A 26294-nucleotide genomic window follows, 5' to 3' on the forward strand; every position below is an offset into this window, starting at 1 on the left:
TAAGTCAATTTTCTTTAACCACATAATTTTGATTGATTAATGCTTGACTATATTCAGTCCACAAATAGTTTTGTCTCCGTTCCTTGGAGAAAATATTTCTTTTATATACAAAGCTTCTAAATAATCTTTTATTATTATAATAAGTATTTCTGGACTGAGGTTTTATTTTATTAAAATCTAAATTTTATATACAACATATTATCCTAATAAATATTCTACGGCATATCATAAAATATAACTAAATATATTGTTTTATATTATCTGGAAATATTTGCATAACTTATATTCAATAATGATTATTTATTAATGTTATAAAAGTATAATTTATATTTAAATATAATATTCTTATCTAGAGTTAATATTTATTATTATTCTAAAATGTTTATTAAAAAGTTATAAACGCCAAGATTTATAATTTTCTTTCTACAATGGTAGTAAATAAAATATGGACGTGTTATACGTCTATTGAAATTTCGATCAGTAGTTTTTTTATTCCATATAAATTACAATTTGTAACGATGTTGTGGATTGTTGTCCTGAAAATAATGTCGGTTTCATATCACTAGCTCTCATTAAAAGTCTCGTTCTTTATATAATACGATTTATTATACAATTTCCTTGCTTAAATCTCTTGGTTAAAGTTATATCATTATATCATCAGTTAATTACTACTCTTTTTGATTAATCAGGGTTTATCTATTCTGGATCTAGAGCTTAGCGTGAGTTCAGAACCACGGTTTTCGGCAATAAGCCTACTGACTGGACAACTTAGAGATCATCCCAGAAGATATTCAGTCTTACCCTGTCTGGTTATTGGCGTGACTGAGATGGTTATTCTTTGACGGATTTTACATTCTTACCTAGAGACATTTACACTTAGAATCTTAAGACACTTTTCTCTAGACCTTGCTCTCTAGGACCCTCTAGCCGCCTTAAACACAGAGTGCTAAATCGTCTTGAATATAGTTAAGTTTTCTTCAACTAAAGCTCTTTTAAAAAGCAAGAATAAAGTGGTTAGTAAAATTGGAAGCATGACAGAACGAAGATTTCCATCACAGGAATATGGCTTGTGATAAGAATTAATGACGAATGTCTGAGAAAGCTATTGATGAAGCAATATGATGCCGAGACATTGCAATTAAAACTAAATATGCATTGAATTAAAATAGTATGTGTAAAAATATAACTGGTATAAAATAATAAACTGCCTAAAATACAATTTATCGGCACAATTATGTTTAAAGTGATTTATAGCAGAATAAACATCAGAGCAATTGAATGTGCATAATCGATCAGGGCAAAAATGGGATGTCGTATTTACCAGACGTTACATTCCCAGGAGATTGTATTTTTAGATGAGATATAATGTGCATACATTTATTTTTTATTGCATAAGTAAATAAAAATTATTCTGTTAAAACCATAAAAAATGTTAAATTTCCTTTCATCTAGAATGCTTTCGGTTCAATAAAAAGTAGTATTTTTAAGTCAGCTTGTAATAGAGAAGAGGAGGCTCATTATTACTGATAATCAGCAACGGTAGGTTTAGTCTTGGGACAATTAAACTACAGTGGTAAAATCAATAACGTTGAAAACAATGTTGACGAAGCAAAAATATAAGCATAGTTTCAACAATACTTCCTCGCTTCAATGAAAAGTTATCTCCAACCCGATGTAGCCGATGAAGAAGACAGTAATTCCAATGAGTTACCAAGTCAGATATTCAAATCAAATAAAGTTATTCACCCTATCTTTGGTTCGTTAGTAGGTCATACCGATAACACAATATATAGATTTTGATCCTAGTTTCTTTATGCACTCGTTTTCGTCTGATTTTGAACACAGTCAGCATCAGTAAGTCAACAGAGTCATAAACTATCTAAAAAAGTAGATATGATAAATTAAATTGTGGGTATCGAAGTGTAATAGTGCAGTATGTCAGATACAAATATTTTAATGTGTAATTTAGTCGAAGGAATGCGCTAACAATAGGTATTTTGAATTTTTTATTTGGTTTATAAATATAGAGGTGTAAATATAATTTTAGAAAATAGATCAAGTTATTATTTTGAGTATTGTCTAATAGACAACGGCAGTAGAAACCACTGATTATGTGAATTATTTCTTCTAATTGTTTTGATTAATTCATAACATGGATATCAATATTGGCTGATAAAAGAAACAGCTGTAGAAATAGTTGTAAGAGTTTCTGTATCCACGGTACTCTCTAACCTCTGAGCAATGATATTAAAATATTAATTTTCCACAAAAAATATTTTGCTTTTAGCAATTTTCTTGTACCAAAAAATAATGGTATTAGGATTAAATATTATTGTTGTTTCTAACTAACTCTTTCTCAAATTATTTAGATAATATTCATTATATTCAAAACTGACATATACTTGTTTGAAATTGATGATCGACATTATTTTCAAGACACTCTAAACACGTAATATATAACGAAAAAAATTACATTTCATTCCTGCGTAAAACCTGTTAAATTTGAACCAAGAACAAACTCAAAGATGTGGAAACAAAACACAGAAACAATCGAGCTGAGCCGAAAGAGTTGAGGGCGGCGAACAAGGGGGCGAAAAAAACAAACAAACAAACATAAAGAAAAGCCTTTTTATTTATCCAGTGCGTTCTTTGTCCTTTCCGCTGAACAGTTTGGATCCCTCCTCGCTGTATTGGATGTCGGTGTCGACAATGGAGGTCCGTACGTTCGAACAGTGCAACTTGGCCGACTGGGGATCCGCCATTATGGAGAGCTGCTCCAGATCTCCCTGCGAACAGAACAATGCCCGCGGGCTCAGGAGAGAAGTCGCGGGGTCGGGGTGGGGGTGTGGGGACACCTTTGTTGATTAAAATGAAGGGCCAGGGGAGTGATGGAGGGTGGTAAAGGATGACGTGATGGTGCATTTACTTATAGCGATCAAGATAAAAGCTATTAATGGAAAAAGACAGTTTCAAAATAATAAACACGAATTCTAATTCAAATTAATTATTTGCTTAATTCTAGTTGTCTATTATATAATTTTCTAACACAGGGTTTCTATAAAAATATTAAATATTTGTCACTATTTGTTATAATATAATATTTGTGATATCCCTGATACAAAATATGTTACTTTAAAATAATGTAGTCGCATAAAATTACAATTAATTTGTGTTTGATAATAAAGCTGTTTTTTAAACTTTCCTTATTAAATTAATATTGCTAGTGTATAATTTTTATTGAGTAATCTTAAATTGTTGAGTAATAACATCAATTCAGCATATTGTTCATTTTATTTAACACAATGTTAGAACAAAAAATACGGTACTAGCATAAATTTCACTCCATCAAGCCCAAATATGGGAGCAGTTAACAGGTGCCGCTAGGCTTAAGTCTGCAATGTTATGATCATAGAAAAATGGTTATGATTTGACGCGTATGCCATTTTATTCTACTAACATCAGGCTTAAAAGCTATACATGTTATATTTTGGTAACAACGTCATCCATTCTTACATTCTTGAAAATGTCAAGTTCCATACCTGAAAATGTGTATTTGCTACACGGCACGTATAAAGTTTCTTATTTAATCCACAGAAAAAAGCCACTAAAAGTCATTGTTTGTTGATAGAAGTTTATGGTGGGTATTCTTTAAACTTAAAAACATGTGAAGCGAGGTTTTGAAAATTAAAAAGTGGTGATTTTGATGTGCAAGACAAATGAAGTTCTGGTAGACTGAGAAAAGTTTGAAGATGCGAAACTGTAAGAGTTATTGAATGAAGACCCAACAGACCGGCCCAATGAACGATTAGCGACCGAGTACAGCATTACAAGCAATGGGGAAAAAACCCAGAAGATGGGTATAGGTATATGACATATAATTGAATGATATGCAAGTGGAAAATGGAAAAAACTTTGTATCGCTGCAAAACTATGATTTAATGAATCCTCACATCCATTCCAGATTTATTCCAGTGACTATTTAACCAAGAGACCTTAACATCTTCACAGCCGAAGAACCAGATCCTTAGCACTTCTTGGTTTCTTTGATTCAGTATAAATCTACCATCCAGGAGAGACTAACCTAGCATCCATGATTAATAACTTACCAAAGGGCTATAAATATTACTGAAGAAGTTACAGTCATATTTTTGCTATACAACGTTTAAATGCCCATCGTTTCCAACGTTTTTAGAGTCCAGAAAAAGTTCCGCATTTTCATCATTTTAAGAATTTTTATCACTTTATCCATTACAAAAAATACTATGGCATATTAACTTTGAAATCTCTAAATATATGTACACGATATATATATATGAAACTTTGTACATGAACAGTTGTATAAAAATAACATTTATACAAAGAAATCAAATACAAGCCTAATACGACCGGTAGAACTTATTGAACAACCTACTCTATAAATGTAAATGATAGTATACGGTATAAAAAAATCATGATTATAATTAAAGAACGCGGTTTTTAATTTAGAAACAAAATTTTTAAATTATACTATTTTTCAAATTTAAATATCATACCTAATATAAACCTGGTTGTTTTGTATTTCGTCGATCTGAATAATACAAGAGAATGTTATAAATTTGATTTCGGGGGTATATAATATTACCTCGGAGGTTTTGCGATGCTTATGCCCTGATTGCTAGACCAGGGGATCAGATATTGTATAACAAGTTTATTTATGCAAGAAGGTCCATACTGGAAGTTGAGTTAGTTTAAATCAAAAGCTTACGCTGGGGGACGTAACTGTTCCCTAGATAATTTATTTCTAACAAATAACTACGGATTATATGGGTTTGCTGATGAGATACTGTTAACATAGACTTTTAATATATATGTGTTAGGAATAATCATAAATTAATCTAGAAATTGTTTGATTATCAACCAGTTTGATACAAATTTGAGATATGAGGCACCCACATTAATATAATATTATAGTCTCTACTGTACATATTGTAGAGATTAGTATGCAATTAATAGGTACTTGCATGTATTCTGATCAGTCACAAGTGGTGAGTATATAGGGGTATAGAGTATATAAGTTCCGATTGGAGTTGTTACAGTGCATCATTTTTAACTTTTGTAAAGTTTAGTTGTATGTAGTTATGTAAGATGATGACTTTACGTCCGCTATTCACTTTTTTGCAAAAAGACGTCGTTCAATTTTTAAATTAACGTCAGTGCAATTAACATTTGCAGTAATAATTTCATTTAATGTTATTAGCTCATAATAGGCTACACCTTACGAAATTATAAGAAGAGGAAGACTTTATCTATGAATATTTTCCTGCTATCGATGTCGCGCATTCTCTCGTGGACTGTTTTGCCGGCAAATTAATTAAATTGTAATATTGAAGAGCAAATGGTAATTTTTAGCCACGCCGCATGCCTTTTTGTTTCGTAGCCACTGAATTATTATTTATACATTGTTAGATTATCTCATCGCATATACATGTCTAGAAATAATAGATTCATTAACTGCTAAGCTATATGAAAATTCTTTGAGCTGGATATTCATTCAATAGGTTTTGCAATGCATGGTCTCTAAATTAGTGTGATCCTCCAGACCGTTCTTTGTTATCTATATCAAAATAATCACTTTATATTTGAAACCAAGGCCGACGTATGGGATACGAGAGAGCAGAACTATCATAACTTTCTAAAAGTGACAGACTTTGAGTCTGTATACACTGGAAAATCCAATAATTCGAAATGGAATGTAGAGAAATGTTAAAATTATCGAATTTAACACTAGTTTACCGATAGATATCGCTGACTAGCATACATGCAAGCACCTAATATAATATATGTACATTGTATTTTAATTTCAACATATTTCATTATTATGATTATCAATTTATTATTAGAAATATTTCTAAAGTACTGAATGTGTAGTTTTGCACATGACAAGACTATGTCTTATGAAATATGTAACTATAGCTTGGTGACCAGGTGACTTCAGTGCCGAACGTTTAAAAAATGTGATATTACAAAGTTTGCTAGATGAAAACTGAATGCAAACATATAATTAAAAGATATACAAACAACTATTTTTAAGCAATTGCACCAAATCGGAGAATATATAAAAATAGAAGGTGGAAATTGTTTTCAAGCATTACATGAGGGATAATGTTTCTAAAATTAGGTACGTTTATATTTATAGTCTATTCAAAGTTATTTTGTACATACGTAATCTAAATTTGTGACATCAAAACGTCGCAATATTGCTGCATCAACTCTGAGTTTAAGTTCGGTTAGTCTTTGATATACAACAACATTCTAAACTAAATAAAATAATTGAACAAATGTTATCCAATATAATTTATTTTAACATTATAGTACATCTAAAAACTATAGTTATTTATACAGCCACAATAGTTTTTAGGTTATAGTTAAGTACTAAAATAAAAGTTAAATAGGAAAATGAGAAGGAAAACATTGTCTGATTCTGAAACGAATTTACAAATTACGACAGGCAATAAATATCTTGATGACGTATGTATAAAAAAACTTTGAGTAGACTATATGTGAAATTTGATAAAAAATATATAAATGAAATTATATATTTAATAGTTCTAAATTAAAAACTGTTAGGGGGACAATAAGGAGTGTTGGGATAATATGAGTATTGTATTATAAGTACTTGGTCTAGATAAAATATAGTATCATTTTTCTTTAATATATACCTTCCGAAATAAAACTTTACAAAATTATGTTGAGACCAGTATAAGGAAGAAGAAGATATAATTTCATGATAAGACTAAAGTGGGACTCTGTAAAGTTTATGAAGACGTTGTACCGTTGTTACTAGAATAAGCACACAGAAAAATATCCAGCTACCCAAGATACTATGAATATCTCAGTTGAACCAGGACAGAAAATTAAGCAGTTATAATAAACAATAGTTGATTAATTCACTTTATATAAATATTTTATAACAAAATCACGTGTATATGTATCACCAGTAACGAAATATGTATACCTGATAACAGCTCAGACAATAAAGTTGCAAATACAAAGAACCCTAAGATGTCCTTATCAGCGGCTAAGTTATAATTTAGGGATAGAAAGTACTATATAAATTTATTCTATAATTTTAGTTACGTTATAACAACAAGCCTATTAAACTATCTGGTGAAAAATACTTTCCTATCAAGACAATGTCTATAATGGAGGAGTTGGTGTACGAACTGATTTCATATATTATCTACATGTATAACTATTTCTTGGTGGAGCAACTAATTTATATATCAAAAAACTGACATATAAGAAAACAACCGAAAAATTATTTCTAATGATGAGATTTTTACTAAAGCGAATCCTTCATTCGTATTACTAGTAGATCTGTTATATTTTTTGAGACAATATTGAAAGTTAGAAAAACGTTGAACCTTTTTTCGTGTAAAGACCAGATACTTATCGTACAATCTTGTATAGAATGAATGTTGGACGTAGAATCACAAAATGGTAAAACACTTACTTTAAGTAAATATCCAACTATGAGGTCGCAATCTTCTGGAATATCCAGAGAGTGGACCCTTAAGATGTCTGTTCTGGACCATTCGCAATCAACGTAGATATCCACAGTGCTCTGGTCTCTAATACTGAAATAGGCATTACGGGTAAGGAAGAATTTTGTAATCATTATCGTTTTTATTCAGTTTCGTTTTTTGTTTTCTTTATGTTAAAAATGTACCGGGGATTGTGGAAAAGACGTAGTTAAAGTTCACCTATCATCAAAATTTACTTAATCGATTTCAATGTATACATATATAATCATTTTCCTTAATTCTGTTTATTGTTTAAATTGACTGATTAAGTTATAAATTTTTTTGAGAAGTTTTAGAAAAGCTGTATTATTGCTGCGGCATCTAAACCAGCTAGAAGCTTTAAGGGGTGCTGTAACTCACTAAATTAAAAAAAATATTTTTATTCATATTTTCAAAGCTTTACCTTTTATATATCCATCATGCACACAAGAGTAGTTTTAATAATTCATAAATTACATCTATATAAATATTAATAATTATTATATGAATATCTTATTATATGAATATTAATAATTTCTTGGATACACAGGATAACCAATTCCCATATATTGAATGATATGCACAATGAATTCTAAAGATAATCATTGAAAAAATGTACCTATAGGATGTGAACTGTGTATGAATATGTATATGGATATGCATATGTAGAGCGATCATGATATATTAGAACGAAAGAGGTGTGGGAGAAGATAATATGGATGGATCAAATCAAAAATTGCTTTAACCTGACAATAACACAAATTCTATGGGGCATGATGCTGAGAATTATAGTCGTAGAAGCCATATGTTAACATTAAAAAAAGAGGATATACAAAAAATTATTTTAATAATAAAATATTACAATGTTACTATTAACAATATACTTCCTATATCTATTTACTCCCTAATAAAAATTAAATATTTACCCTTTAAATACTTTTGCGTTGGATTATTGTGGTTATTACTTTATTAATAGATCTATTAGAATATAGAAATGATCTAAATTGTAAGAGGCCAGATATTAAGCTTAACAAATAATTTTTAGTCAAATCTATCAACAAGTATACCAAGAAGAAGTGTATTTGGTGTTACACTTCTTGATTGAGTTAATAATGTAACATAAACCAAGTAAAATTTTATCTATCGAACGCTACCTACTGAATGAATGCCATGAATCGTGCGATAATTTTTTTCACGACAATGCTTATTTAAACGTGTCCTTAAAAAACTATGAAGGCTAGAAAATATTGATATGAAGAGAGCTGCTTCATCTTATACGGCTTGTTAGGGTACATGAGCGGAAGACTCTATGAAAATGACATTACTGACGCTACGAAATAATTATTATATGAAATAATTTCAAAAGGTGATTATTGGAAGCTAATTGACAGATTATTATTATTAGCACATTGTTTTATTATATTGTCACAATAGAACAGTTAAAGGAGTGTTCAAAAAATATATGGTTATGTTATGGTATAGGATTTCTCATCAGAGATTTTTAGTGCATTTTTGGCACAATAAAATACATTTTTTGTGAAAATTATTTTACCTAACTGCAATTTGATGCCACATCCCGTCACTTAATCCCGCTGGTATTCTAACAACATCTGTTCCATTTTCCGTCGCATGGATTAGTTTTAAGTCGGTACCAGCAACTTCAAAAGACAAGTAGGAATCCTGTCGATGGCGCGACCGTAAACTGGCTATGGTTCCCAGAGTGGACTGTGAACAAAACAAATAATATAACTAACAATAAACACGTGATATTATTATTATAATATTTGTAATCGGCGTTAATATAATTGCAATATAGGATTATAAATTAATTTTAAAGAATTTACAGACAATGTGCTGACACTGGAATTCTAAAGAAAAATTTCAGTGCGTTCAGAATGTCTGAATTTGTAACGAGTAAATCGTATTTGAGGTAAATCGTTTTAATTTTTCTTCAATTTGAAGAAAAAGACGACAAAAGGTCATCAAGTGTGTGTAAGCTAGGCATCATCATTTTTCAACTTGTGACTTCAACATGTGAATTCTGCTTTCGACGTTTTGAAACTGGGGATTTTCATACCGAAGACAAAAAGCATTCTGATCATCCAAGAAAAAATGAAGAAGAGGAAACCATTACTCGATGATGTTCCCTATAGAACGACATAATAATATGCAGAAATAAGTAAGTAATACAAGAAATCATATCCAAACGGTTGTAGAATATTGGATTGATATAAAAGATTGGATGTTTCGTACTGCATGAATTGAAGCCAAGACGCTTTGAAAGGCGTTTGCTCATGTGTGAAATACTGTTTGAATGGCAAAATTGTAAAAGTGTTGTGTATCGTATTGTTACTGGTGATCAATAGTTCTAAGCTAATTCTCTCTCTTTGATGGCTTCAGCTTGGTGTGGTGTACAATGGGGATCGTTGTCGACGAAGTTGATGCATTTGGGGCACAATAATGTTATTCTTCAGTAGGACAACGCTCGATCAAATGTTGCAAAACCGGTGAAATCATATTTGGAACCATTTAAATGCGAAGTGCTACCACAGCCGCTGTATTCTCCAGACCATGCTCCTCCTGATTATTATTTATTTCGACATATCAGTCGTGACCTGTATGAGCAGCTTTTCACTTCCTATGAAGATACCAAAAAAAATAGGTGAATTCGTGGATTAAAGGATACATCCTTCTTTAGAGATTGAACCTGTAAATTTCTCCAAAGATGGAAATAAGTAGAGGCTATCGATGGAAAGTACTTCAAGTAAAGTACATACGTAGCATTTAATCACAGTAAAGCTTCAAATTAACAAAATTTTAAAACTAATCATTAGACTCATATATGCCAATTATATCAAGTCATATTTGGTTAGTTTATATCATAATATCAACAATAACATACTTGAATCGGATTACATGTTCATCAATAACTATTAAGTAATAACATTCAGTTCAATACAAATATTTTACCGAACCACTTTATGCGTTTATTGCAAACAATTCAAATCCGTGCTCGATAGCGTATATTAGTTCCACGACATGTCGAAATAAATTCGATATATGTAGGATTATGTTCCTGAAAAATATTGCACAAGGTAATTCTGCTGCATTCGCTGCATTTCAAGTAAATTTATTCATTTGGGATGCAATATTAAACTCTTGTTTGGCATACTTGAAATATGAAGTACAAATTGCTTTATATTAGGTGCTTGACTGTGTTCTGATTATTTTTACTTCAAAATGACATTTATTGAGAAAAATTGTTACAATATATATTAATCAATATATTTTCCATCATCCATCAACTTTTTTCCGTCTCTCTGGTAATATGGCGATGACGTAGAGATCGTCTATACAGTTTTGCATTTTTTAAACATTTCGAAGTGGTGTGTCATCAAAGCCATGCTGCTCTTATTAACTAGAGTGATATTGTCCATGCAACATAAATACTAATAGAATACCCACTAAGTAGTACCATGTTTCTTTATCAAAGATAAGTATTCGCTAATATGTACCAAGAATTATGAAGGTAATCAACTTTTACTCATCCTAAGGGAAAAGTTAAACCTGGTGATTTTAATATTTTTCTGCATTAAATACGTTTTTTATTTGGTAATATTGAGTTATTCAGACTATATCATAGAGCATCGTATATGTAATTTTTTACATGACTGCTTTGTTTGATTTAAATAAATATGATGCCAAACGAATTAATCACTTTTAAAAACTTATCGTGATGCTTCTCCTGCAATAGCTTGTTTCTCGATTTTTATACCAATTCAATTACTGCCGATTTAATAGTTGTGATTTCTTATATATATATCATTAAGATAACCGACCAGGATGACGAGAGTAAATTACAAGACTTCGAGTTACTAGCTCACACCCTAACAGTGGGGAACCAACATTCCCCGTTTCTATTAAACCTGAAATTCGCATCAAAACTGGTCTATGCAGAAACAGAACTTGCAAAGGGCCACGGAGGTTGTTTCGACCTGGCGAGCGGTGAAATAGAACCCATTTCTCGTGGACCAAAGCCTGGGGGACCCCTTCGTTCTGGTGTGTCTCTAGATGCGTCGTGGGGAAGAAGCACAATGTCATCCCCCTGAATCCCCCTGAGTTTACCGAATTAAAAAAGCTACCACATAAACAACTTGCGGAACTCGTAAACATAATAAATTTCATCGCGAAGCTGCAAAATTTCCCGGCGTATTGGAAACACGCACATATAGCGGTTATTCTTAAGAAAAGAGCAAAATCATCTCCATCTGACTGCAGGCCCATCAGCCTTCTCAGTGCCATTTCGAAGCTGACTGAGAAGGCAATACCCTACGCTCTCAACTCTTTTATAAAGGAAAACGACATAATTCCTGAGGCCCAATTCGACTTTCGCGCTCACCATTCATCCGTCAATCAGGCCACCCGCCTGGCCGCACACATTCATCAGTCTCTTGGGCAACGTAAAAATCTTGGAGCAGTCTTTCTGGACCTAGCTTTTATCAAGATCTGGCACGACAGTTTGATTACAAAATGCATAACTAGCGTTACGCACTGCGCGTCTCGCAACTCCATATCGATACCGCATCAATTCCATGGATGGATAACATCACGTACCTTGGTCTCTACTTCGCCTGGCGGTTCGGTTGGCATTCCCAAATCCAGAAAGCTTTTGAGAAAGGATCGGGGATAGCAAACTTGTTATCTTCTCTGATCTGTCCTTTTAGCAGACTCTCCATATCCATAAAATGCTTATTTTACCATATGTTAACTCGGTCCAAACTCCCCTACAGATCTAATGATTACTAACTTCAAATTTGTCACACTAGGTGAAACGGCTTCAAGTTTTCCAAAATAAGGTCCTATGAAGAATCTCAAACGCTCCATGCTATGTCAGAAAACCAAAATGTAAAGAGTTACGGGGTAGTCTAGGAGTGTCATCAATATCGATGTCGAGAAGGAATATGTATGGCTATAAAGTATCGCTGTTTGCATATGATGGGATTAGCAAGGCATAGACGATTACGAGCTGCTAAAACCGAATTAAATTATTACCTACAGTGTTTGCAAATATCAATTGAACAAACCGAACGTTATATTGTAGCAAAAATATCAGCAAGAGCGAGTAAAAGATGCAAAGTCATACTCTTGAATTATAACGCCCGTTAATATTTTAGAAAAGTTATGAAGGATTAATTGTTGCAGCTTGAATGTAAACTTCTACTGCATCAAGCATATTCGCCAGTCATAGTGCCTCTGAGTACCACTTACTCAGATCGATGCAGCAGGGCCTAGCTGGCACACGATTTTGAAATTCTGAAGAAGCGCGTAAATGTAACTAACATCGTTCTTTTGATATGGTATTGCCATGCTGTTAGTTTTGGAAAATTTGTTAAAGGTGCTGTAAAATATATATGATACCAATTTTTTAAATAAATATATTTTTAAAATGGAAAAATAATCAGATTACAGAAAAATAATCCTTGAAAATAAAGTGCCTTAAACAGCCTGAAAAGAAGTTGGTTTCTTGAAATCTGGTATTTCAATAGTGGAAAGATAAGAAAAATAACAACTAATATAAAGACAGACAAAAAGACAATATGGTGAAAAATAAAGCTGCGCATTTACAGAAATGTTAGGAAATTAATTCATAATCCTCTTATACATTATGGAATATTTACATAGTAAGAATAAAATATCCTGTAATTTTTCACATATTATAATTTGATTATTTTATTATATGTTAAACTGCTATAATTTAACATTTTAGTACTGTTATATCGTATCAAAAATACTTGAAAAAATACCCAAGTGATATTGGAAATCCATTAAACGAGATGTACGGCCCGCTCTCGATTTAAGTATGGATCGAGATTTATCCAGAAGTTTTATTTTATTTTTGGGTTTGAAAACATTCCTGAAACTTTAAATATCGCTAAACTGAGTTATTTGAAGACGGATACATTTAAGAAAATACATTTTAAATTAATTCTATTACAACTATTGATTGGAATTTGTTGTTTTCGTGGGTATATATAGTTTGTTTTGGTATATGAGTACGTGTAACTTTTAGAATTATATATTAAATTCAATTTTATATTTAACTCTGCGTGTTTAAATATAAATCGCTTGCAAGCTTTCGTATGAGATTTTATTTGGTTAGTAAGACCTTAGCAGTAGTGTCATGGTCAGTGGTGTGTTAATGAGACTAACTTGTTTGCATTTAACAACTAGAGTGCGATTTTAGATTTTCAATATATGCGACAAAATTCAATAGGTAACCTAAATTTGGTGTGAAAAAATAGTATTTCAGTTTTCCAAACATTCTAAATGATAGGAATATCACCCTTTAAATATATCATATCCAGAGTAAGTGCCTATGATTGGTTGAACGTTTTAAAGGCCGTACAACACGTAAGAACTACTAGTGTTAAAATCACTAACTTGTAATCAGAGTCCATTCATGATTTTGGTTTTCAAAATGCTATTAAGCATATATAATATTATTAAGCAATATGCATATATAATAATGCATATTGCAAGACGTGAGACAATGGAAAAAATAAACTCTTTGCCTTATCAATTAGCTATATATATATAGCACATGTTAAAATTCATTCGCAAAATAATATTTGAAGAAAATTCTATTACACCACTTATTTCTAAAAGTGTCCAACTACACCATATAGAATTCTTTTTGGAATTTAAAATATGTACTCCTCGATATTGCCATTATTGTTAGACATTGTCTTATTCTTTTGGTTTATTCGTTTTTTGAACTTATTCTTTTGTGTTGCTTAGTTTTCTGATGAAGTCGCTACTGTTAGTGGTGTCTTAGCCACCGATTTTTCTCCATCCACATTAACGATTTTCCGTGGTATCACGCCATTGTAGAAGAAGTTATGGTTTCAAAATACAACAGCTTCTCCATCACTACCAATAGTTCTGCAGAACCTCAGACCCAGCCATTGTCTTTATACATGTACAAAATGAAAATAAGTTTTGTCAGGTAGAAAGAAATAAATCATTTTAGAAATAAATTTTATAAGTTGTTTTTAGAGTTTGTTAGATAGTGCTTTCAAAACCATATATATGGTTGTAACACTAAGAAATACAATTAAGTATATGTATAATTTCCAAATTAACTTTTAAGCAAAATGTATTTCCTCATTATGTCACATCAAACATTCAGATATACATTAAGTAACTAATACGCCATTAATCCAAGAACAATTACTTACATTTAGTATTCGAATGGTCATTGCCAAGGAAAATTCTTTCGGAAAGTGTTCCGGTTTTTGATTCTCTGAGAACAAAACAGAGACGGGTATCCAGAAGTACGCGCTTCCAGAGAGGCGCCAAGCTGTCGGCCGATCTGGGGCTATTTGCCAACCCTCCTTGCCCGGATGGAAAAACTGCCCTTCTTGGAATGGTGCTACGGTATTGTTACAACTAAAACCAAAACAAATATGTATTAATTAACATTAGTATTATAGTAATATTTCTTGAGCAATTACGATAAATAACACTTACAAATTATTAAAACCTTATAAGCATTAGATGTATTATTTATTATGTTAGCTTATTCTCTACTTTAAACTACTTTAAATGAGAAAAAATGTGGCAGTGACAGATCGGTAGATGAGTCGACTCCATGAACATAAATTATGAGAACCAAGATAATTAAATCAGTGAATTCTAACTAATTTTGTTGTTGTTGCAATATTTGATGAGTATCTAGAACTATTCTGGGATCTGGGACAGACTTTTTTGGGGAGGAAAGCTATCTTGGTGGATAACCTAGTAAAAGCAGTATATACAAGTGAGTGGGTTTAAGGAATTTTGTGAAACAATTGAAAATAACAAGAACCCTTCAATTTAATCCATCTCTTTGCATTCGATAATTGTGATCTCTTTGATATCTGACACGTTTTTTAACCTTGGATACATTTAATAAACTTTACTAATCTGTGGGCGACTTTTAGCATAAGCAAAAATCAACATGTTCCATAGACGCTATGGAGAAATAGCAATAATGTGACAGTTTTACCGTAGAAATAACGATATCAATTATTCGTATGCAATTTAATTGATTGGAAATAGTTATAAATAGATAAGATAGAATACAGTAGCATATAAATCCAGTGCTCCATAAATAAAGAAGCTGTATGAGGATTAATAGGATAACAAATTTTGTGTTGTCTGTGTATATTAAAAATATTGTTTTACATGTCATCCAAGGTATTAGTTCAGTTGACGCAAGGGTGCATCCGCAAGATTACTTAGAAATATAGTCTGACTTTGGATTTTAAACAATACAGAAATTATTTCTTACAGTTTTTCTTTATAGGTTAAATTACTGAAAGCCATCGAATTGGGTTATTGGCATATATAGAATAAACCAAGTTCATGTCTGGGACTTGTAAACTTTTCTAAAATTATTCAGAACTTACAAATTATTTAAAATAAAAATTTCTAAAAACATAAGTGCTATATAAATTATTAATTGAGAATTTCACTCGATATTATTTATTTGAGACTTTTTATTATATAATTATTAATGTCTTGCATGTATTTTGATCAGTGATATCAATTGTTACAAATACGAAGTATACATATGCAACTGTTAAACAAGGTAATCTAACTATTAATAAAATAACAGTTTGAATTTTGTATTAATGTGTTATTCAGTATATACCGACGTTTATTTATTACGGAAATCTCAATATAGAAATTTTGACATTAATTGCTTTTGTCGTTTTTTTTTGGAGGAAATATGGTGCCGAAGCCCGTCAAACACTTTTAGAAGTTTACAGCGCTGTTATTTCACTATATATCAATTGTTGATTTTGTTATTGACGATTTGAGAATAATGGTGGATCAGTTGATGTCAATAAAAAAAACAGTGTGTAGGATAGCAAATTAATTCAAAGATCATAAGATCCAAAAAAATAATCCAGATCCAGAAATAGGGAAAATGGTTACAGTAACACTGCGAAAATGGAATTATATACCGATTCAACAACATTATCCATTATCAGGCCAAAAAGGAGACTTATGTGACGCTTGTGAGGGGCAGTGAAAACTGGATCTGCTACGATAAACCCCAGTCCATAATGTTTTGCTGTGCATGTGGTGGTGGCAGAATGAAAATACTATTGCAGATGTCTATCGGAAGCAATTACACATATCGAGCAAAATATTGTAGCCAAAAAGATCAGCAATAGACAGTAATAGATATACTGATTACCAGATCAATATATATTATTATTATTATGTTTATAAAGAAAAAAGTGACGAGAATACATGCAACCACTTAACATTATAAAAACTGATAAACCGTGGTATATTTAATGAGACAATATCATCCAATAATGCTCGCATTTAGCGATTGTAAAAACTCAATTGGCCCAAAACGCGCCAGACGAACAAAGCAGACTGGGAGAATTGATATGGATAAGCCCTCGTTCGTCCATTAACTAATAAACTGCGAGACCTATCAACCTGAAATCCTCATTACCTAAATAAATTACAGTGCCGCTGCTGAACGTTAAAACCGGGACATTTGGTTTGCTGACAACGCCGCGTCCTCTGCTGGATGCCGCCCGAGCAGGACACGCTGCACGCCGACCAATCGCTCCACTGGCTCCATCCTGAAACAAAGAAACCCTCTACATAATGGAACTAATCAATATATGGGTCAGATATATATATATATATATATATATATATATATATATATATATACATATATATATATATATATACATATATATATATATATATATATATATATATATATATATATATATATATATATATATATATATATATATATATATATATATATATATACATAAATAGATATAAAAAATTTCGCATATTTAGCAATCCGTTTGGTTCACGAAAAATCTTTAAAAATCGCCAAAAATAGGAATCGCATTTTTGGAATTGAAAAGGGATATCGTTGGTATATTACCTTCAAACTAACAAAACATACACTCAAATTACACTGTGCGATAATAAATATATTCAAAAACTCTGCTTTCAAAAACTACTAAATGTGAATAATAAGCTTTGTAATATCAACCGAATCCCATCCCTATTGTTAATGTTGATACTATATGAATTTTAGAGTGTTTCAAAAAATATTTGTTTGAAAAGCTACTCTAATATGAAGATAAAGAACCAAGGTGATTCATGGGCTCCATATGTTGCAAGTCATTTGGATGGATGATTTTATTGGTACCGTAAAAAATGAATAGTAAATTACCTGAATGCTCTGTCTGTTTTTTCCACCTATTACGTATTCAACATTCAATATTTTACGAACTTCTACTTTCGCTCGAATATATGATTTGGGCATCTACATTTGTAACACGAGAAGGCGAATCTTTTATGATGAACGAGATCTGCTCCTTTATTAAGAAAAACGATTTACAACGAAACAATTATACAAATGTAGTTGTGACACTAACGCTTTGATGAAAAATTTGAATCTGAAACATAATATGACTAAATTAAAGCTATTCATAGTCTAATAAAGCTTAGTCTGAGAGCTTTATTGCTACACAATGATAACCGCCTTCATGTGTTCCTGTTGGTCATGCAGTTCAGACTTTATAAAATTTGATAGTCCCCTCCGAGTCATCCATTCTTTAAAACTATTTAATTATTACATTGTCACTAATCGGTTCCGACTAACCCACAATTTGTCTTTATGATAACTTAAATCTAGGTATATAACTAGGAGGACCCATCGGCCCTATCTCAGTCTCTGTAGAATTAATGTTTATACTGTTGCATTTTTTATTAACTGCACCTCACTACACAACACTACACAAGATCAGATCGTTTGACTCATTTGAGTCTGTGCCCTGCTCTAGTGGTATCCAAAAGTTGCAATACTTCAATAGAATCTCATGAGAATGGAGTCTTTCCTCATGCCTCCTTACAATTCTCTCGAGTTTCTTACCTGAGTGTGGGTATAAGAAGGTCTCGATGTAGGTAGTCAGTCTTGTAGTATTTAGGTGCGCCCACAATACTTCTTTGGACTTTCTTTTAACAAATTTGTAATTTGTTTATGTTACTCTTTGCAGAATATCCTCATAATTTAACTTCGTATGTCCATATAGGTTTCAGCATTTGCTTATATAATAGCAATTTATTATATACTGATAAGTGTGATTTTCTTATTATTTTTATCTTATTCAATTAGCCAATACATTTTCCTATATTTCAATTCCAGTTCTTTTCTTTTCTTCTTTATATGTTCCTTCCAGCGAAGTTTTGTATCAAGTTTCATTTTAGCGTTGTTATTCTATGGAATTATAGTATTATTTAATGTTAGTGGTGCTTGTATGGTCTGGATGTAGGTAAGTCATTAAATATTTTTATAACATCTTTATTAGATACGCTTAGTAAAATCTTAATTATTATTATTATTACAATTAATTTATTACTACTTTTCCTATGTGCTTGGATTAATTAACAAGCAAGACGAGTGCGAGATAATACATCAGTATGTATTCCTCAATTATAAAATTAAAATTATTTATTAATTATTAACTTATAGCTATAGATTACACTAATAATACACACTAAATGTTCACACAAGTTCGTATGGTTTTGTTCGTTTCAATCTCCCGACACCCTGCGCGCTGTCCAGCAGTTGTATTGCTTCCACGTTAGAATGATTTAGTAATCTTCTTTCGTGTTTCAAGGCGAAATCCTGCACAACTTCGCAAATCCATTTGATTTCCAGGTCATCGTGCAGTTCTTCATTGGTTTCATAGCGATAAGCATTGGTAATCAATCGAAGAATCTTGTTTTGACAGCGCTGTATGACTAACTGATTTGAATTTTTAGTGCAACCCCATATTTGCACCTCATAGGTCCAAATTGGCTTTATAATTGTATTATAGATCAACCTCTTTGATTTTAGATCAAGTTGAGAGTATCTTCCAACTAACCAGTATAGTTGTTTTATTTTGGTTCTAATGTGTTTTGCTTTTTGTCTAACGTGATGCGGTCATTAAAATGGCGATTTAAAATGATTTCTATACTGTAAGTAACAGCACTTAGCGTACACTTAGCGTACACAACACACGTAGTTACTGCTTTATAATATGTGATATTATCCAAAGGATGCTCTTCTTCCACCTACTTTATCCTACACAATGCAAATGTAATGAAGGATTTCGTTACATAGAAAGGCCATGTTTTGAAAGACTTGGGAGAAAAATATTCAATTAGTGGTACTAGATTAAGTCAATTTCTTTTAAAATATGATTTAGTTTTAAAAGGCAAAGCTATTTATAGATATTCTACAAAAATATATATGATGATATGAGGGCACCTAGATTGACGGGATGCCATCGAACTACTACTTGTTTAAGTCTATTAATGCTCCAGAAGTTATTTACAAGAGAAAAATAGCTCATCAGCCATCAATTGATTATAAACATTTATAATTTTTTTAAAACCAAAAACTTTCGAGTTTGCGCACCAGATTTTCATCGTATAACTTCTATCTTTTTGTTTAAATAATTCTTTCATGGAAAAATTTTGAATGATTGTTTTTTATTTGTTTTCATAGTGATTAATTATGAGATTTTATAGTTGTTTTTAAGTATGTACTGAACAGTTTTTCACTCTTTTTTTAATAATTGTAATAATTAACAAAAAAGTATAAGGTTGCGGAAGATTTTTCTAATTTTTTTGAAGTTAGACTGTTCAAGAGATAACAATCCATATAACATAAATATAACACAATAAATTTAGAATGTTTTATTATTAATAATAATAATAATTTTAGATTTTGGTAATAATAAAGTTAAAGAAAAGATGAACATAAATAATCTAAAAAAACGTGATTACAAAAGGTCCGACTTATTCATTAGTCGAAGGAATTAAAACCTAATTAGTTCCTTTTGCCGTTACACGAAACATCTAGAACACGTAAATTGGTGTTTCCGTGGTTTTTGCGCTTTATTTACAAAACCTTACAGTCGAAGCCAAGCGGCTTAATTCGAAATCCCAAAACAAAGAACCGTAAACATCGCGGGATAAGTTTGAAGACAGGCAATTTCTTTCGCCCGTTTTTTTTCTATTTATTTAGATTTCAAGTTCAAAATTATAAAGCAAGAACGTATTTTTTTCTCGATATGGATTTACCATCTTGATTACTTTTCCCAATAAATTAATTATATTATTATTGCATCATGGTCTTAAAATATATACACTAATATTTGTTGTCTCTCCTTTGAATAATAATAACTTTTGGTTTATTAGTTCTTATTTATTAACATTTACTGTATTTTATTATATAAACGTATTTTATTATTAAGTATTTATAAACTATATAAGGTATATCTAAACTCTAAGTTTAATATTAAATTTGTATTAGAATATTTTTCTATTGATTGAAACCAGAATTCTGTATTCAAAATATTTGTTAATCTTAGTAAGTAGAAAATTCCATTTTCCAATGATAACTTTCTAAGATATTTCAAGAAACTCACAAATATCAATTATCCCATAATAACTTTACCATTGATATAATATTAACAAATGTAATCGTAAGTTATTTTAATTCTAAACGGCATCCAGTTAAACTAAGCCCATATCTTCAAGTCCTTGACATTAGAATCAAAAGAAAAGAAAGTTGCAGGATACTTTTATTCTCTAAGATAACCAATTAAGAATAACATCTCTTTGATGTGTTTATTTGCTAATTCTTTTACATGTATATGAGACTGTCACTGTTTGCAACCACTGTTAGAATAATATTACTATAGCCTTAAAATCGTGATACTCGCCCACGAGTATCAAAATTGGTAAAACAGTATTTATTTCTCAAATGTTAGTTATTAATCGGAAAAATCCTTTATTTTACATATCGAAAGTTTAGAAAGACGAGGGTATATTCTCGATTGATAAAAATAACAGTCAGCGGGGCCAGAACAATATCTATAACGTTTAAACTTTGAATTTATCTTCAATTTCTTGAAATTCCTGCTTTGGTTATCGACATCAAGTGGTAAAAATGTTCAATGTAAGCAATGGTACATAAAATAACTATTAAACTCGATATTTTTGCCATTTCTCTATATAAAGTAATAGCTTTCCTTTTAGTATTATTGAATTGTTCGGGTTGTTTCTACATTCATTACTTTTGTTGTTTGTGATTTGAAGAAATATGCGGCTGAAACCAATCCAATACTTTTAGAAGCTTATGGTAATGATACATATGTTTCAGATGTACGTTTTGGTTTCAATGTTTTAAAAGCGGTGACGTTAAGGTCAATGATAAAGAGTGACTTGAACAACCAATTCGAAGATAATACATTGCACGTCTTATTGGATGAAAAACCCGCTCAAACTTTTAGAAAATAACTACAATACAGATTGACAGAACCGTTTCAATATCAGGGTTTTTTTGCTTGCTAGCAAAATAGAAGAGTAGGAGATAAAAAGTTCTGCTACGACACACATCCTAAGCGCAAAAAGTAATGGATTAGTCCAGATTAAGTAACCTGGACATCATAATTAACCAACATCGTCTTTTCGACATGTTTTCGTAACTGATAATATTATCACATTTCTGTTAGAATAGGAATCAATAGAACTAACAGTAATGACGCCATCACAACTGTTTCTATTATCTCATTCTTCACCTTCACAAGTTTGAAGGACTATCTTTGAGGTTGGAGAAATATTTTTATACAACGTCGGTGAGACTGTACATGTATATAAAATATACATAGATAGGAAGATGGAAAAAAATAGGAAAATGGTGAAAATATTTTGATTCCCATATATTGTAAAAATTTTTAAAATAAATTGCTTTTTAAAGTAAGAAATGCGTGCATGCAGAGATCTAATATTAGCAGATATGAATTTAATTTTGAAAATAGTCTTAAAATTTGAAAAGGCATTTTCAAAATTGAGTAAATAAACTTTGAACGATGATATTGATTTATTATTCAAAGTGAACAAACTAATCGATTTAAAATATCTGCTTGTTGTGACTTGATTCCTGATAAATGACTGGGTTTTTATACGGTATTAGAAGATACTAGCTGTAGCCGGCATACGTTGTAATTCTCACAGTAGAGTAAAAAACTCTTTGATTATATAATATCCTTAATGAAATGTTTCTGGATATATAATATATTTGGTTGTTTCGGTTGGAGCGGTGACGAATGGAGACAAGATCGTCAAGTCGGTCATAGAACCTAATTCTTTGGTCATCTTTATCACTGAAAGTCTAGCACTGCTAAAAAGTGTTTGTGCGTTCATATTTCGAAAACGAATGATAGGTTCTTACTATGAAGAGATTCGACTGAATGTGTTCATTGCTATAAATAATAACATCTAATATAATACGATCATGGTATTTTGATGATCATGGTGATTTTGTGTAGTTTTATGCAATATGTGAAATGTTTTCTGAATCAATTATGGTTTGTTGGTAACATGGTGTGAATTCATCAATTATTATCTACCCGTTTACAATTTTGAGTAATTGTTTTACGAAACTTTAAATAGATATGTCTTTTTGTCCAAGTACAAAACATTTAAGTACGCAAAAACATAAAAAAGCCTTAAAAAGTACAGAAATTGAGACCGGACTGTATTTATATCATGTCTATATCAATTTGAGTTCTACATTCCTAACAAATATCTTATGCCTAATCGAAACATCTTTATAAGAACTGGAATTTCGTAATATATAATTACTGAATTTTATACATGGAGTATTGGTATTGGACGCCGAGTTAAAAATTATTTTATTGACTATACTAATAGCAACACAACAATTAAAATTCAAGCACAAAATATAGACAATATATAAAAAATGCAAAATATGTTGAATGCAAACACTAAAAAAATAAAATAAATGGGATACATTACTTGGATAAACCCCTTTCACATGATATGTAAGATAATCGACCTAATGTACCTGGGGCCTAGGCCTGGGGACGTATCGTACGAGCAAAAAGCGGGTACCAAGAGGAAGTGTGGGAGACTCGGTGCTGGTATCAACACAGCAAACGAAAAGCTACAATTGGCATTAGGCGTCGTAGGTCAATAAATAATCTTTAAAAGCATTACATTTTATCGGTATAATTTATTTCCTAAAGAAAGCTCGGTGTCTAGAAAGACTACTGTCTCCAGGAAGGACGTCTCTGTAGTCTGTAAAACTGTAGTGGGATTTAATTAAGAATAAGCGGGAACATTCGCTGAGGAAGCGGTATACAGATATTGACGAACGTGAATAAAACTAACAGTGGGGTGGGCTATCTATAGTCAATTCAAAATAGCAATAACATGGGAAATGTCGCAATGTTGCCGCTGCTATTCTGAATTTTAGTCTATTTTGGCTCTGACATATAACAAAATTTTAATATAAATAAAATAATTGAACAAATATTCTATTAAATATAATTTATTTTAATATTATAATACATCTAATACATATATTATGGAAGAACTTGAAACTACAATTAATTATACAGCGCCAATAATTTATAGGTTAGTGTTGTTTTATTATATATACATTAAACTTTTTTCCACACTTGTATAGGTAGGGTTCTTGTATACGTATTGTTCTTGGTAATCGTCAGCATTGAATCATAAACCAACATTCATAAGGTTTTATTCAATCACTGTCACTTTCAGAAACACTAATCAAGTTGATAGCTTAGCTGTTTATTTCTAATCTATCAAAAACTTGCTCAAGATTCTACCATTTGTCAATTTCTTCTTCAATGTGTCTGATCGATGTCACACAAACCGAAGGTGCTATTTTCAACAATGCCTCTTTCCATAAATCCAGACAGTTCTGTTTGAATATACACATCGACCTGAATATTTATTGTAATAATTCTTTGCGATACCCCGTATGAAATCATTTCGATTAAAAATGCAGTGATAGGGAGGAAGATGTAATATTCTGTGGTCATAACATTCAGTAATCTGATGTGCTATGTATTCTTGTCTCAGGCCTATTTCTAAAAAAGTAAATTACATAAAATGTAATTAAATATTTCATTTATATTTGCCGAATAACAATTTGAAATAGTTCATTCTTTAACATGATTTCATCGAAACCTATTTTATGTACTTTAGGCCATTCCTTAATTGCAGCCTTTGTTGGTGCACTTGTTGGACTTTTCCCCATCAGTGTACTATATATATGGTAGATAATGGTGCATTATACATAACAATAACTCATGGTACCAAGTACTTTAAAAGCTGATTTTCAAACTACTGCAAAGACAAGTTATTCATTTCGTCATGGCAGTCACCCTTGGACTTAGAGAAACACTAATTCTGCACCAGATATAAAACCATTCCTGTTTTCAGCACGAAGAACTATATGTCAGCGATGAATAAATGTTATAACTAACAAATTATTTACCTTTTTCAATCAACTTTTGTTGCCTTTATATTATATTTACTATCATCTTGCAAAATGAGCAACCAAATGTACAATTCTGAAATATTCATGTTTCATTTAAATATATAAATTGATATATTTCTTCCTTGATTTTGTTATACGTTTTTAAAAATTGTATTCTTTTAAAAGCAATCTCTGGAAGTTCCATTAAACCCCTTCGTGGGTTATCTTTACACCACTTAAATCCTAGATTATCCAACAATGTATGAACGGATGTTCTACATCACTCAAGTAGCTGTATATTTTTTGGATTTTTATGGATACTTTCCAGACTAACACTTTTCTCTCAAATAATTCTATTAAATTATGTTTCGATTGAAAAAACTACTTACTGTTTTATACATTTCGTATATTTGATATCTGAAACAACAAGTTGATCTTGATTCGTCCCCTGTTTCGCATAAATACGGTTTCTTTTTGGCGAATTTAAGGTTATATTATTTTTTATTTTTTGAGATATTTTAGTGACCGTGTCCGTACTATTTAATATAGAGTGCAGCTGCAAGGCGCAAAAAATATTTTCAATAAAAACCGCGGCGATTTCTAATTTATTAAAACAAAGAGTTAAAACAAGATTTGCCTGATTATAACCCGTAATTATAATATTTTAAAGAATTTTCAGACGCTTGGCAAACGGACAACTTTAGCAGGCTCATTCCTTTACATGTTCGGACTTTTCTACCAGCATTCTATCTTTTTTTAAATAGAATAAAATGATAAGCATGATATTGTCTGACTGTAAAACCAATTTACAACTTCTGACAGACACATATTGACACTACTATTATTAATTGACTATATGTTTATTGCATGACCGCCAGTGAACTGATAAGGGTTAAATCTGAATCGATTGAATGTAATATCGTAAGCCTTGAATGACGGTAATTATAATCTTATTGTAAGGAGACGATTTGGGATGAAAAACCACTATGTGATGACTTTCCGGTACACCTGGTAAATCAAAAGTTGTGCTCAGGATTGTTGGAAAGAAACTTGTGGAATTTTGTTTTCAGGAAAGAAGAACTTGTAAACATGTAATATCGTATTGGTCAGGAAAATGTGCGCAAATTGAGTAAACATTTTAGAGGGAAAATAAATAATATTTAAAGGTTCTGGGGGTAAGTGTTAGTTAAGAGGTTTCTAACCATGGCTGATGTTCTAGACGTAGAAGAAGGTATATTACTATCATTCAAGAAGATGAAAATGGTGTGAAGCTGGGAAGGCTAATAATCTGATCATATACTTGAGGTCAAGGTAATTTCGTTTAAAAGAAAGCGGCTTTATAATGG

General features: G+C 31.2%; 1 protein-coding gene across 2 annotated transcripts in view; it reads right to left on the reverse strand.

Moving 5' to 3' along the window:
* Positions 1-26294, reverse strand: part of LOC143200700 (uncharacterized) — a 190421-nt gene that overhangs the window by 45219 nt on the left and 118908 nt on the right. Inside the window, exons 4-8 of one of the 2 annotated variants that reach the window (XM_076411306.1) lie at positions 17059-17191; positions 14780-14990; positions 9094-9266; positions 7493-7616; positions 364-2786 (exon numbers count right to left, since the gene is read on the reverse strand). In XM_076411306.1, coding sequence (XP_076267421.1) covers positions 2634-2786; positions 7493-7616; positions 9094-9266; positions 14780-14990; positions 17059-17191 — 794 coding nt within the window. In that variant the 3' untranslated portion in view covers positions 364-2633. Of the gene's footprint in view, positions 1-363; positions 2787-7492; positions 7617-9093; positions 9267-14779; positions 14991-17058; positions 17192-26294 lie in introns of those variants that run through there. The other variant, XM_076411314.1, reaches the window with a different exon arrangement.

The sequence above is a fragment of the Rhynchophorus ferrugineus genome, unplaced genomic scaffold (genome assembly GCF_030347505.1).
Source record: "Rhynchophorus ferrugineus isolate W39M unplaced genomic scaffold, kcgeb_rfMv2 rfM1, whole genome shotgun sequence".
In the NCBI taxonomy this organism is placed as follows: Eukaryota; Metazoa; Arthropoda; class Insecta; order Coleoptera; family Curculionidae; genus Rhynchophorus; species Rhynchophorus ferrugineus.